This window comes from Mus musculus, chromosome 11, assembly GCF_000001635.26.
Source record: "Mus musculus strain C57BL/6J chromosome 11, GRCm38.p6 C57BL/6J".
NCBI lineage: Eukaryota > Metazoa > Chordata > Mammalia > Rodentia > Muridae > Mus > Mus musculus.
Window position 1 is genome coordinate 87,414,044 of NC_000077.6, and position 14,100 is coordinate 87,428,143.

Consider the following 14,100-nt stretch of genomic DNA (forward strand, 5'->3'; position numbering starts at 1 on the left):
GTCTCAAGAAAGAAAAAAGAAAAGAATAATAAATAAACTACATAATTTGTTTTAGTATGTATGTAGTCTCACACACAGGGGTCAGAAGAGAACCTTGTAGAGAGTACTTTCTCATCATGTGGGTCCCAGGGGCAGGCTTTATTGTGAGGTAGAGACCAAAGTCTGAATTCAGAATCTAAGCTGGGCAGTGGTGGTGCACACCTTTAATCCCAGCGCTTGGGAGGCAGAGGCAGGTACAGGCGAATTTCTAAATTCGAGGCCGGCCTGGTCTAAAGAGTGAGTTCTAGGACAATCAGGGCTACACAGAGAAACCCTGTCTCGAAAAGTCAATGGGTGTGGGGTGGGGAGGGGAGGGGAGAGAGTATGAATCTAATATTAAGATAGGTGACTACCTGGAGAAAAATCGTTTTTTTAGAGCAAGAGCAGGCTCAAATGCACATTACAGGGAGTTTTTAAAGACAAAGCACATAGAAAAACTACATTCAGGTTGGCAGTTGCAGAGGCAAATGAAAGCAGTTTAACAGTATCCAAAACCTTGCAGTTATCTGGGGCAGTAAGGGCCTTTCCATGGCATAGGTGGTAAGAGAGGCCAGTTTCATAGTAAATCAAAGATGTCTCCAGCTGGGAGAAGTAGAATCTTTGGCCTCTTACAGTTTGATAGCAAGTGCTTTAACTTGCTGACCCATCTCACTGGCTCTATTTCTCTCTTTGCATTATTTTTAAATATTTATGTTTAATTAATGAAGTATATAGCTGAGGATTACAGGCATGTGCCATTATAGCCCATGCTGAGAATCAGACCCACAGCTCTGCATACTAGGTAAGCCCTCTACCAGTTGAGCTACAACCCCAGCTTTATAGGCCTATAGTTCAATAGATATAATAATATAACATGTTGCTGCATAGGTTTAACAGTTTGCAAGTTCTTTGTTCTACAATTGTAAAAGTCTGTCCTAGATAGATTGTTGTTGCTATGATAAGCACCACAACCAAGAACAACATGGTGAGAAAGAGGCTTACTTTACTCTTACAGGTTATAGTTCATCACTGAGGAAAGTCAGAGTAGGAACTTACAGCAGAAACCATGGAGGAACACTTGAGTGTCTTGCTACCAGGCTCATGGTTCTTTCTTACATAGTCCATACCCACTTTCTTACCTATGGTGCTGCCCACAAGATCCTACATTAGTCAGCAACCAAGAAAAGACTCCACAGATATGTTCACAGGCCAGTCTGATGGAGAAAGTTCTTCAATTAAGGTTTCCTCTTTCTGCTGGGCAGTAGTGGTGCGCACCTTTAATCCCGGCACTCAGAGGCAGATGGATCTCTGAATTCAAGGCCAGCCTGATCTACAGAGCAAGTTCCAGGATGGCCAGGGAGAAACTCAGTCTTGGGGAGGGAAAAACACCTTTCCCAAGTATGTCAAAACCATGATTTACATCACAAAGTTCATAGTCCTTATGAGGAAAATTAATCATTCTTTGGAGTGATCTGAATTTGAAGTAAGATTCCATGGAGTAAGTAAGAAATAGAAACTTGGGGCTGATGAGATGGCTCAGTGGGTAAGAGCACTGACTACTCTTCCAAAGGTCCTGAGTTCAAATCCCAGCAACCACATGGTGGCTTGCAACCACTTGTAATGAAATCTGCCTCCCTCTTCTGGTTTGTCTGAAATAAATAAATCTTTAAAAAAAATCATAAACTTAAAAAAAAAGAAACTTATAATTAGCTGACAGATCATGGACATGAAGGTATTTTCTCTAGAGTGTGGCTTATCCATTGCATTTCAACTGTGCTGAGCCTTGTGATCTCTTTAAATGTGCAACACCAAATTGTGGTAGTTTGAGGATGTAGTTTATGCTATTCCAGAGTTGCTTAAAAAATGGAGCTTGCATCTTCTTACAACTGAGCAGGCTTTTTAAGACATAAGACATATATTAGTTGTTTGATACTTACTGTTAAGTTATTTCTCTGACTGGGAGGAAGGGGAAACAGAGAAGGGAGCGGGGAGGATGGGGTGAGGGGGGAGCCGGGGGAGACAAAAGTGTCTGGTTTATATAGGGAAGAGCACCTCAGCCCTTGGCTGGAAACTGGAGGCCAGGTCTGCTTTGTTACGTAAAATATGCACTTAAGTCCCATGTCCTTGGTCTGAAACCAAACAACCGGTTAGTAGTTCAGAAACCTTTTGTGTTTAAGTTGTGTGGTAATACTAACATTACCACAGGTTTAATGGTTTGATTGAAGTAAATTGATCACACTTGTGATGGGTGGGAGGTATTGTAGCATTGTCGTTTACTAGAGTGTCACCTTACAGCCAGAAAGTAGGGCTGCATTCCAGGAATGTTTGGAGGATCCAGGGGTTAGGCTTCCACATCACTTTTTTTTTTTTGGGGGGGGGGGCGTGGTTTTGTTTTGTTTTGTTTTTTCGAGACAGGGTTTCTCTGTGTAGCCCTGGCTGTCCTGGAACTCACTCTGTAGAGCAGGCTGGCCTCGAACTCAGAAATTCTCCTGCCTCTGCCTCCCAAGTGCTGGGATTAAAGTCGGATGCCACCACTGCCAGGCTCACTTCCACATCACTTTATGTATAACATCACTTAAGGCCACTTTGCAAGCATGCTAAGCAATTTAGTGTCTTGTCTCTGACTTTGGTTCTGACCTTTGTATTTCCTAGCCCTTTCGCATGCTCTGTGATTTACTTTAGAGCCACCTGGATACTCTCCCCATCTCAGATCCTTAATCACACCTGAGAAAAATATTTTGTTGTTTTGAGACAGTCTCATATATACCAGGGCCTCTTCTGAGATTCCGAGATTCCAGGCATCCATTACTATACACAGAATTGGAGATCAAACCCATGGTATGCTAGAAAGGAAAAAACATCCTACCTACTGAACTAAGTTCTCAGGTCAGAGGAGCTTTCTGTGTGTTTACACCGTGGTGCACATGAATGGAGAGAGCAGAGGCCAAAATGTTAATGTTTGAAAGGTTTGGGGAGTTTTTTTACTTGATAGGGTATGGTTTTATTGTTTTGAGACAGGGTTCCATTATGTAGGCTAACCTGGCTAGCCTAGAACTGGATATGTAGACGAGGTTAGCCTCAAACTCAAAGAGAAGATAGATCTGTCTGCCTCTACCTTCTAAGTGTTAGAATTAAAGGAGTACACCAATAAGTTATTTCTCCATCAGTGAAATGAGCCAATTCAAGCCAAATTTTAAAATACAGATGTGTAAACGCAGGTTTGTTGGGAAGCTGCTCTGGGGCGGATTCACTGGCCCCAAGGACTTGAGGCCAGAGAAATCACCATGGGAAGTGGAAAGAGGGGATGGGGAAAAGAGAAGGCAAGAAAAAACACTATCAGAGAGAGGGAGGGGAGAGATAGAGAAGAAAAAGACTGGGAGACCAACATGTCTGGATTATATAGGGAAAAGCCCCTGGGCGAAGGACAACCTAGTCCCTGGGCTAGAAAGTTCAGGGTTGTGGGCATGGTATGCCAGGTAGGAACTGAGGGATGCTGTATTCTGAAACCAAACATATGCCATTATGCCTGCTCTAGTTGTTGTAGGAAAGGATAAAAATGTAGGACAGGAGGCCTGGTATAGTGACACATGCCTTTCATTCCAGCATTTGGGAGGCAGGGACAGGGAGATCTATGAGGTCCAGGCCAGCCAACACTACACAAAGAAACCCCAAATCAAAAGCAAAACAAAAACAAACAAACAAAAATAGTAGAGCAGGGGCTGGAAAGATAACTTGGTGGTTAAGAGCACCAGCTCCTCTTCCAGAGGACCCAGATCCACAATACTCAAATGGCTGCTCACATCTGTAGCTCTAGTTCCAGAGAATCTGTCCACCTTTTCCAGCTTCCTTGGGGACCAGGCATATATGTGGGTGCACAGACATACATTTAGTCAATATGCACACATATTAGTTAGAATGGTGGATGGGTGGATAGCTAGGAAGACAGACAGATAGATGGATAGATAGATAAATAGATGGAAAGAAAGTTTTTTAAAATTGGGCCTGGAGAGATGGCTTAGCAGTTGAGAGCACTTACTACTCTCACAGAGGATACATATTTCGATCCCAGAACCTATTTGGTGTCTCATAATCATATGTAACTATCTGGCCTTTTCAGACACAAGGCACACATGGTATGCATCTACATGTCAATATACATGTAGGGAAACACTGATATAAAATACCCAGGCTTAAAAATTAAAATTTCCTATGTATGATTGTATGTGTGTCAAGAAGCACAGGAGATTCTAAGGCAGTTTTCAGTAAGCTGGTATCTTCCACCATGTGGGTCTCAGGGATCAAACTCCTATCATTAGGGTTAGTGACAGGCACCTTTATCAATGGAGCTGTCTCATCGGTCCCTGATTTTGTTTTGGTACAAGGTCTGATATAACCTAGACTGGCCTTGAACTTGGTTTATAGGAGAGAATAACCCTGACCTCCTAACCCTCTTGCTTGAACTTGGTTTATAATAGACGACCTTGGCCTCTTGACCCTCTTGCCTCAACCTCTCAAGTGCTAGGATTATAGGTGTGTATTTGTGTGTAAGGCTGTTTGTATGCTTTCTTCCTTCCTTCCTTCCTTCCTTCCTTCCTTCCTTCCTTCCTTCCTTCCTTCCTCTCTCTCTCTCTCTCTCTCTCTCTTTCTTTCTTTCTTTCTTTCTTTTTGCAGTGTTGGTAATCAAACCCAGAGGGTTTTGGGTTTTTTGTTGTTGTTGTTGTTTTTGTTTTTGTTTTGTTTTGTTTTTGGTTTTTTTCAAGACAGGGTTTCTCTGTATAGCCCTGGCTGTCCTGGAACTCATTCTGTAGACCAGGCTGCCTCTGCCTTCCAAGTGCTGGAGTTAAGGGCGTGCACCACCACTGCCCAGCAAACCCAGGGTTTTATGAATGTTAAGCAGTTGTTCAGCCACAGAACTATGCTCAGCTTCTACCTATTGTATGGTTTGATGACTTTTGATATGCCTATATAGTAGTTGTTCAGTCATCGGAACAAATCAGTTGTACATTATGTGAGTGGGTCGGCAGCTGGGTCTCAATTCACATTGTAACCCAGGCATGTCTTGAGCTTTCAGTTCTCCTACCTCTGCTTCCTGTGTAGCTAAGATTATAGGGTTAAGTCATAATACTTGGCCAGTGTTAGAATATTTTCATGGACATCAAAGAATTCCCCCATGATGAGACAAGATGGCTTAGTGGTTAAGAGCAATTCAATTCCAAGCACCCACATGGCAGCTCACAACTCTCTATAACTTCAGTTCCAGAGGATCTGCCACCCTCATACAGACATGCAGACAGATCACCAGTGCACATTAAAAGAAATGAATCTTTGAAAAATCCCCACATACATCCCACCCCCAAGCATTTGCAGTCCACTAGTTTCTGTGTCTCCCAAACCCAGCTATAGAAAACAATTGATTACCACTCTGGATATACCTACTTTTCCTAATATTTTGTAAAAAAAAAAAAAAAAAAGAATAATCATGTAGTTTGTAGTCTATGTGCAGTTCTTTTCACTTACTATATATTTTTAAATTTTTTAAGATGTATTTATTTTATGTATGTGAGTACACTGTTGCTCTCTTCAGACACACAAGAAGAGGGCATCTGATCCTGTTACAGATGGTTGTGAGCCATCATGTGGTTGTTGGGAATTGAACTCAGGACCTCTTGAAGAGCAGTCAATGCTCTTAACCTCTGAGCCATCTCTCCAGCCCCACGTACTATATTTTTGAAGTTCATAAATGATGTCATCTGTATTGCTAGTTCATTTTTCTTTGACAAGAGTTTTACTATATAGCCCCCACTCACTTGGAACTCATTATGTATACCAGTCTGGCTATGGACTCAGAGGGATCTCCCTGCCTCTCTGCCTCCTGAGTGCAGGGATTAAAGGAGTGTGCCGCTGTTGCCAGAGTATTCACCAGAGTAGACTGCTCAGATATGGGTTTAAGCCAATAAAAAGTCTTTGTTAGCCAGCCAGTGATTACACTGGGTGTTCCGGATCCCAGTGTAGCTCCGAACCTTTCTTAGGATGAGCTTTTAAGCACAAAACTCATGTTCTGGGTTGACATACTTTAGTTAACAAGAAAGTTATCGGGGCTGGTGAGATGGCTCAGTGGGTAAGAGCACCCGACTGCTCTTCCGAAGGTCCTGAGTTCAAATCCCAGCAACCACATGGTGACTCACAACCATCCGTAACGAGATCTGACTCCCTCTTCTGGAGTGTCTGAAGACAACTATAGTGTACTTACATATAATAATAAAGTAAATCTTAAAAAAAAAGAAAGTTATCCATAAGTAGAACTATAGAAGCTAGAAAGCAGGTTAGAACATCTTGAGCCTCTCCTAGAGTCCATGGACTCTGATGGATTAGACCTATGTTCTAGTTTTGGCGGGTGGTGCTGTCTACCTGCTGAGTTTCCACTTTGGATTCAGTTGTGCTAAGACCTCAGGGCCTACTAATGTCTCTGGGACCCTATCACACCATCATACCCTGCATAGTTTCTTTCTATAACTGAATAATATTATGTACTGTATCAACATGAGGCCTTTTTAAATGCCTGGTCTATCTGGGATATAATAATAGTTATAAAAAGCTGGGGTGTTTTTTTTAAAAGATTTTATTTATTTTATGTACATGAGTGCTTTATCTGTATGTATACCTGCAAGCCAGAAGAGAGCATCATATCCCATTACAGATGGTTGAGAGCCACCATGCAGTTGCTGGGAATTGAACTCAGGTCCTCTAGAGGAGCAGCCAGTGCTCCTAACCAGAGAGCCCAAACTGTTTTTTTCAAATGTCCACTGTTTACTATTCTCACCAGCAAAACACAAGGTTCTGTTTCTCTACATCCTTGCCAGCATTTATTTATTTATTTAAAGACAGGTCTTATTATAGAGCCCTGGCTGTCCTGGAACTTGATTGATTTATAGACCAGTCTGCTCTTGCCTCTGCCTGAAATTCAAGCAGTAGGCCACTACACCTTGCCTGCCAGCATTTGATATTGCCAGCTATTTAAATAGTGTCCAGGATCAGATCCACATCCTATGAGTCTCAGATGAGCACTCTCACTGATTTAAGTCCAAAACCCCATTTTTAAGGATTGTGGTCATTCATGTTGGAATTTTTTATTTTTAAGTATGTATGTGTGTATGTATGTGAGAACCTGCATGTGGGATTATTCACATATGAGTAGAGGTGCCCACAGAGGCAACAAGAGTGTTGAATTCCTGGAATCTGGAGTTCCATTTGGTTGTGAGTATCCTGACATGGGTTCTAGGAACCCCTCATGCAAGCTTTTTAAATTTTATTTTATTTTTAAAGATTTATTTATTTTATCCATATGAGTACACTGTTGCTCTCTTCAGACACGCCAGAAGAGAGGGCATCAGATTCCATTGCAGATGGTTGTCAGCCACCATGTGGTTGCTGGGAATTGAACTCAGGACCTCTGGAAGAGCAGTCAGTGCTCTTAACCAATGAGCCCTCTCTCCAATCCCTCATTCAAGCTTTTAAGAGAAAATAGCACATATTACTTCTTCCATTATATTTTTTCCAAATTGGAATTTTAATGTGTTTTGTAAAACTGGAATGCTCAGTTGTTGTGTCAGAACTTCACCTGGGGAGATAGAACATACAGACCTACTCACCCCAGTCAGGGTCACATGACAGACCAAGGTGTATACCACCGAAGTCCAGCTTGATGAACCAATGAGTCTTACGGGCGTTACTTATAGGAATGTGGGGGAGGGGTTACAGGAATATGGGGGAGGGGTTACAGGAATATGGGGGAGGGGTTACTTACAGGAGCAGAAATGACTCAAAGACAGCTGCATCACCACGGCCCACCCCAGCACGGGTCACAGCTCAGAACTGGGAACCTGGAGGTCATTGTCCAGCCTGCAGGCAGCTCAACAGGTTGGAGAGTGACTCTCTCTGGTCTACACCTCTTCCAGGCAGCTCAGCTGTTTTCTCGGAAGCTGAGGAAAGAGGATCTTAAATGTGAGAAAGAGCCTGAACTGCATACTGAGGAAAGAAAGGACTGATAGTAGAATATCAAATCAGGATTCTGGAATGCTTCCAAACCCGGAGTCCAGGCTATACATCTCTCCTGTTTTTCAGGCTAATCTCTGACAGGTTTTATCTCACTTCTCATTCTAAACAAACAAACAAACGGAACTTGTTCTTTCCTTTTACAGTGTAGGTGTCTGGAATCAAACCCCATTTGTCGGGCTTGGAGGCAAACATCCTTACTGTTCATGAAGTCTGAGCATTTTTATGATTTATTAGGCAGAGTAAGACAGTCCACAAGTAATGTACTTTTAAAATTAACCTTTCTATACCGGTTTTCACAGTGCGGCTGTTTTTGTTGTTCCTCTTAGTGTTAATTCACACTAAAGACTGTGCATCCGACTCCTACATTTATGAAAGTAAATGCCTATTGTTAGAACAAAAAAGGCTACAGAACAAAAAACAAAGCGAAATACCATCTGCTTTAGGTTCAGTGGTATTTTCCCGCTGACAGGGAGGCGGGTTTTTGGGTACAGGAAACGAGTCACTATGGAGGCGGTACTATGTAGATGAGAATTCAGGAGCAAACTGGGAAAAGCAACTGCTTCCAAATATTTGTGATTTTTACAGTGTAGTTTTGGAAAAACTCTTAGCCTACCAATTCTTCTAAGTGTTTTAAAATGTGGGAGCCAGTACACATGAAGTTATAGAGTGTTTTAATGAGGCTTAAATATTTACCGTAACTATGAAATGCTACGCATATCATGCTGTTCAGGCTCCGTGGCCACGCAACTCATACTTACCTGGCAGGGGAGATACCATGATCACGAAGGTGGTTTTCCCAGGGCGAGGCTTATCCATTGCACTCCGGATGTGCTGACCCCTGCGATTTCCCCAAATGCGGGAAACTCGACTGCATAATTTGTGGTAGTGGGGGACTGCGTTCGCGCTCTCCCCTGGTTTACTTGGTTTTAAAAATAGCTTGCACTAGCGATACCGCGAATATGGTTATTAGGTTTGTTAGGCACAGTCGTGTCTTACTATAGAAAAATAACGTAGTGTTCATTTTGCTGCCTGTATGTGTTAATTTGTCCTTATTGCGCCATTGTTCTTGTTAAGTCTTCTGTAAGGAGTTGCGGGTTTCAAACTGTCAGTCTGAGAGCATAAGCTCACTTTTCAGTCAGTTGAATTGAATGTTACATTCGATTGGTTCTGGATATTGATATTACCCAAGGCTTGTCCTGTTTGTAAGTCTTTTCCTACACCTGACAATATGATTATGTTTACAATGTCCCTAGAACTCTGGGTGTATCGTTCCCACTGAATAAAATTTGATCTCTAAGTTGACCTATAAATTTAAGTACCAAAAAACTGGTTTGTAAGATTTTGGAAGGCAGAGGCAGGGAAGAGACCAACGTGGTCTACATATAAAGTACCAGGTACATATAAAGTACCAGGTTTTGTGTTTTGTTGTGAAGCATAAGCAAAATTTGAAGGAAAGGATATGGGTTAGTAGTAGAACTGTTGCCTAGCATGTTTAAGTTACTAGCTTCAAACCAACACTGCATAGTAAAAAGATGAGTTCTAGCTTTGTGTGTATGTGTTTTCTTTGTTTTTGTTTATTTGTGAGACTTGAAGGGGGAGTGAGGAAGCCGTCAAGACTCTGTGTAACAGCCTTGACTGGCCTCACTTGGTAGACTAGGCTGGCCTCGAACTCATAGAAGTCTTTCAAGTGTTGGAATTAAAAGCATGCCACGGGGCTGGTGAGATGGCTCAGTGGGTAAGAGCACCCGACTGCTCTTCTGAAGGTCTGGAGTTCAAATCCCAGCAACCACATGGTGGCTCACAACCACCTGTAACGAGATCTGACGCAGTGTACTTATAATAAATAAATAAATAAATAAATAAATAAATAAGTAAAGAAAGAAAGCATGCCACACCACTCCCAGGGTGTATAAGTGTTTCTTGCTTGTATGTATATATAGGTGCACCACCTGCATGACTGGCACCTAAGAAAGTCAGAAGAGGGCATTGAATACTCTGGAACTGGAGTTATGGATAGTTGTGTTTGAGCTACCATGTAGGTTCCCAAATTGCACCCTGGTCTCTTCTACAGTACAAGTGCTCTTAATCACTGAGCCATCTCTTCAGCCCTACTTGCTAACTTGTTGGTTGTTAAAATAGAGCTACATGTTAAGGAGTGTGAAGCTGTAGTTCAAACATCAGGAAGGTAGAAGCAGAAGGCTCAGGAAGTTATCTAACAAGTTATTTAGATATGCCTGGGTGGGATCATATCAGCACCAGTAATTAACATATTTAAGTATTTGTAATATACCATGGTATTTCAAATTTAGGGTTCAATGGGTGACCCTGATGCATCCATGTTCATTACCACTATGTTCTTTTCAGTTTAGACCAGCTACATCTCATCTTGCCAAGATCTAGTTTCCCTATTAAAAATCCTCAAGCAGCCTGCTCATGTCTAAAGTGGGACACATGAACGCATGGATTGATCTTACTGTCCAATACTCATTAAAAACAAAAACAAACAAACCTAAGAGCAGTGTTGACTTGTGCCTTTAATCCCAGCACTCAGGAGGCAGAGACAGGAAGATCTCTGAGTTTGAGTCCAACTTTGTTCAGAGTTAGTTTCAGAACAGCCAAGGCATCACAGAGAAAACTTGTCTCAAAAACAACCAACCAATCAAATAAACACACACACAAATGGTACTGTCAGGGTTTGATTTTTTGTTTTTGTTTTTTTGTGGTAGGATCTCACTTGAAACATCTTCGAGAGGTAGTTACTGACATCCACGCTGTTTTAAGCCAATTTTTAAAACTGAGTCCTGGGCTGAAGAGATGATTTGTAGCGGTTAAGAGCACTGGCTGCTCTTGCTGAGGATCACGGTTCACTTCCCAGCCCAGACATGGCAGTTCATAGTTACCTGTAACTCTAGTTATGACACCTTCATACATACTTGCAAAACATACATACACACAGACACAGACATACAGACAGACAAAACACCAATGAACATTAAATAAAAATTAGCAAGGAATTTTGATTCCTTGTTTTACTAAAGGCTAGACCAAGAGGCCCGTCCTGCCTCTGAAAAGCCTCTTTGGTGCCCAGGCTCATGGATACATTTTTAAAAACAAGCCATAATTACATCAGTGCTTAGGAGAGGTAGCTTATGCTCGTAGTGAATTTAGAGCTGCCTGGAAGATCTATTTTTTTTTTTTTTTTTTTTTGCAAGGCTCAGCTGTGTCTTCTAGACACTATGTATTGATACATTCTGATCCTGGCCAGTGCAGGAAGCATTGCCAGGGTTGAGGAGGCTGTTGTGGGGTGGAAGGCTGAGATGTGACCAGGCATGGGATAGAATGCATTGCTTAGTCATTTCATCACTCCGTTGCTAATACTTTATCCATGGGGAGAGGACAATTCTAGTTCTTACCTGAAAGCTTTGAGGATTAAACTTGTGGTGGTGGGGGAGGGATTGTGTTCATGTTTTTCCCTTGACATTTTTTGTGTTGAAAAACAGGTTACTGTTGACAGGGCCTTCTGAAGTTTGGGGAGTATTATTTGTTCCTGTTCAGTTTCACTTGAGAGCATTATTTAGTTGGCTATGCCATTTTTAAAACTTGCTAACTAGCTCTGGTTGCAACAGGAAGAAGTATTCTCTTGGTCTCTGAGGGCACTTCAGGCTATAAACAGTCCCATACACTTTTATTTTATTTTTTATTTTTTTGGTTTTTCGAGACAGGGTTTCTCTGTGCATTCCTGGGTGTCCTGGAACTCACTCTGTGTAGACCAGGCTGGCCTCAAGCTTAGAAATCCGCCTGCCTCTGCCTCTCAAGTGCTGGGATTACAGGCGTGCGCCACTACTGCCCGGCCTCACATACACTTTTATAAAGATGAACTATGCGCAGTCCGTCGTAGGTGCTGGGACCAGACTCAGATTTTATGTCCCTAGTAGCAAAAGCTTGTCTTCAGTCCTATATTAGCTACAAGGCTGCATACTTTTTGAGAACAAAAGTCAACTTAAACCCAGGCAACATTTTACAAATAAGTACTTAGTCCTCCCAGAATTTTGTTGTTGACAGAATTCTCCTAGCAATTTTGAGAAGTAGAAATGAGGAATTTGATTGATTCTCTTAAATGCAGTAGCAATTGAAACAGCCTATCTTGCTGCTTTGTTCAGAGTAGTCCCGACTGCTCACGACAAATCCAAGCAAAAACTTCTGTTAACAGCAAAAGATGAAAAACAACAACAAACAAAAAAACAAACAAACAAAACAACCGTGAAAGCGTTGCGATAGTAGCAAAGAGTGCTTTAAGAGTTAACGCATCCGGAAGAGAAAGGGAAGTGTGTGTGTGGGGGAACCTTGGAGACGTCACTAAAGGGGCGGGGATATGCAAATAAGCAAAGCTGGTCCTTGGGATTTTTTTTGGGGGGGGGGGAGGAGTTTTTTAGGACGGGGTACTTTTCAACAAGTATTTAGAAATTTTTGTTCTCATCTGTGTAATATAAAAACTGTGTAGTCTCGAAAGGAAGGTCAAAAGAACACATAGTATAATTGACCGTAACTCTACAGTGTGTCCATGATCAGGGTGAGGCGATACTGTAGCCTGTGCAACTCATACTTACCTGGCAGGGGAGATACCATGATCACGAAGGTGGTTTTCCCAGGGCGAGGCTTATCCATTGCACTCCGGATGTGCTGACCCCTGCGATTTCCCCAAATGCGGGAAACTCGACTGCATAATTTGTGGTAGTGGGGGACTGCGTTCGCGCTCTCCCCTGACACTTGTTGTTAAACGAGAGGTTTATAGTGCTTAGTTTTCTTTTATGTCTAGCGGGTGCTGTAAGTTTATATTCTTTGTCTCATATATTACTTTCCTTATTTTTTAGTCCCAGTACTTGGAAGATATAGTTTCGTGTACTATGGGAGACACAGGGCTACACAGACAAACCCTGTCTTGAACTACCCCCAAATGACATTGGTCAACTCAGCTTATTTTGTATTTCTTTTTTTGTTTTTTGAGACAGGGTTTCTCTTTGTGTAGCCCTGCGTCCTGGAACTCACTCTGTAGACCAGGCCGGCCTCGAACTCAGAAATCCGCCTGCCCCTGCCTCCCAAGTGCTGGGATTAAAGGCATGCGCCACTACGCCTGGCTTGTATTGCTTTATAATTTATATATAATTTGTATTAAATAGAAAATTCTTTGTGTGTGATTTAAGTGAAAATGGCCTCCTTAGGTTCATTAGGTTTGAATGCTTGGTCTCCACTGGTAGATCTGTTTGTGAAGGACTAAAAGGTGTTCTTGTTGGAGGACCATTTGTGACTGGGGCATGGAATTAAGTGTGAGTGAGTTTCTGCTACCATGCCTTTGAGATGCTACCATAAACTCTAACTCTCTGGCACCAGTTAATGCTTTCTTTTATAAATTGTCATGGTGACAGTGTTTTGTCACATCACAGCAACATAAAAGTAAGACAGCTGGGCATAGTGGTACACACCTTTAATCCCAGCATTTGGGAGGCAGAGACAGGCAGATCTGTGTTCCAGGCCATGATAAGTTCCACAACAGCCAGAACTACATAATGAGACCCTGTCTACAAACAAACAAACAAAACAAGTAAGTAAAACAGTGTAACCTCACACACCTGCTGATTCTTCTGCCTCAGTCTCTTATTAGAGTATTAGAGTATTAGAATTACAACATAAACTGCAACACCCTGCTATTTGGGGGTCAGGGGAGGAAAGAGTTTCTTGTAGCCTAGGCTGGTCTTGAACATGTGTAGCAGATGAGTCTCCTGCCTCCAAGGCTTATGACCTTGATCCTGCCTCTACTTCCCAAGTGATAAAAATGCAGGAGTGCCCCATGGCTTGTTTTTGGCATAAGCTCTCATATAATCCAGGTTGGCCTGGCATCAACATTCATAGCACTATTTGTACCTCTGCCTCCCGTGTGCTGGGGTTATTACAGGGTTAATTGCTACACCCAGGGGAGACTTATTTATCATAGGTTGCACCCAGTTGAGGGTTTTCTTGCCTTATTCCATG

The 14,100-nt window shown here is 42.2% G+C and overlaps 1 protein-coding gene and 2 non-coding genes across 10 annotated transcripts in view, besides 1 other annotated feature; all 3 read left to right on the forward strand.

Annotated features, from left to right (window-relative positions):
• The window catches only part of Tex14 (testis expressed gene 14), a 150,811-nt gene that overhangs the window by 9,031 nt on the left and 127,680 nt on the right, over positions 1-14,100 (forward strand). The window contains exon 1 of one of the 8 annotated variants that reach the window (NM_001199293.1): positions 13,548-13,672. The exons of the other annotated variants lie outside the window; for them this stretch is intronic. Coding sequence (NP_001186222.1) covers positions 13,638-13,672 — 35 coding nt within the window. The 5' untranslated portion in view covers positions 13,548-13,637. Of the gene's footprint in view, positions 1-13,547; positions 13,673-14,100 lie in introns of those variants that run through there. 8 annotated transcript variants of the gene reach the window in all.
• Positions 8,307-9,670: an enhancer, noted in NCBI's record as "VISTA enhancer mm264". NCBI's record gives its function as "enhancer in: neural tube[10/15] | heart[4/15]" and the evidence as "EXISTENCE:transgenic organism evidence [ECO:0001131][PMID:17130149]".
• Positions 8,824-8,987, forward strand: Rnu1a1 (U1a1 small nuclear RNA). Its single transcript, NR_004411.3, has one exon. It is a non-coding gene; the product is annotated as a U1a1 small nuclear RNA (small nuclear RNA).
• On the forward strand, positions 12,673-12,836 carry Gm22068. The gene has a single exon (XR_003949874.1). It is a non-coding gene; the product is annotated as a U1 spliceosomal RNA (small nuclear RNA).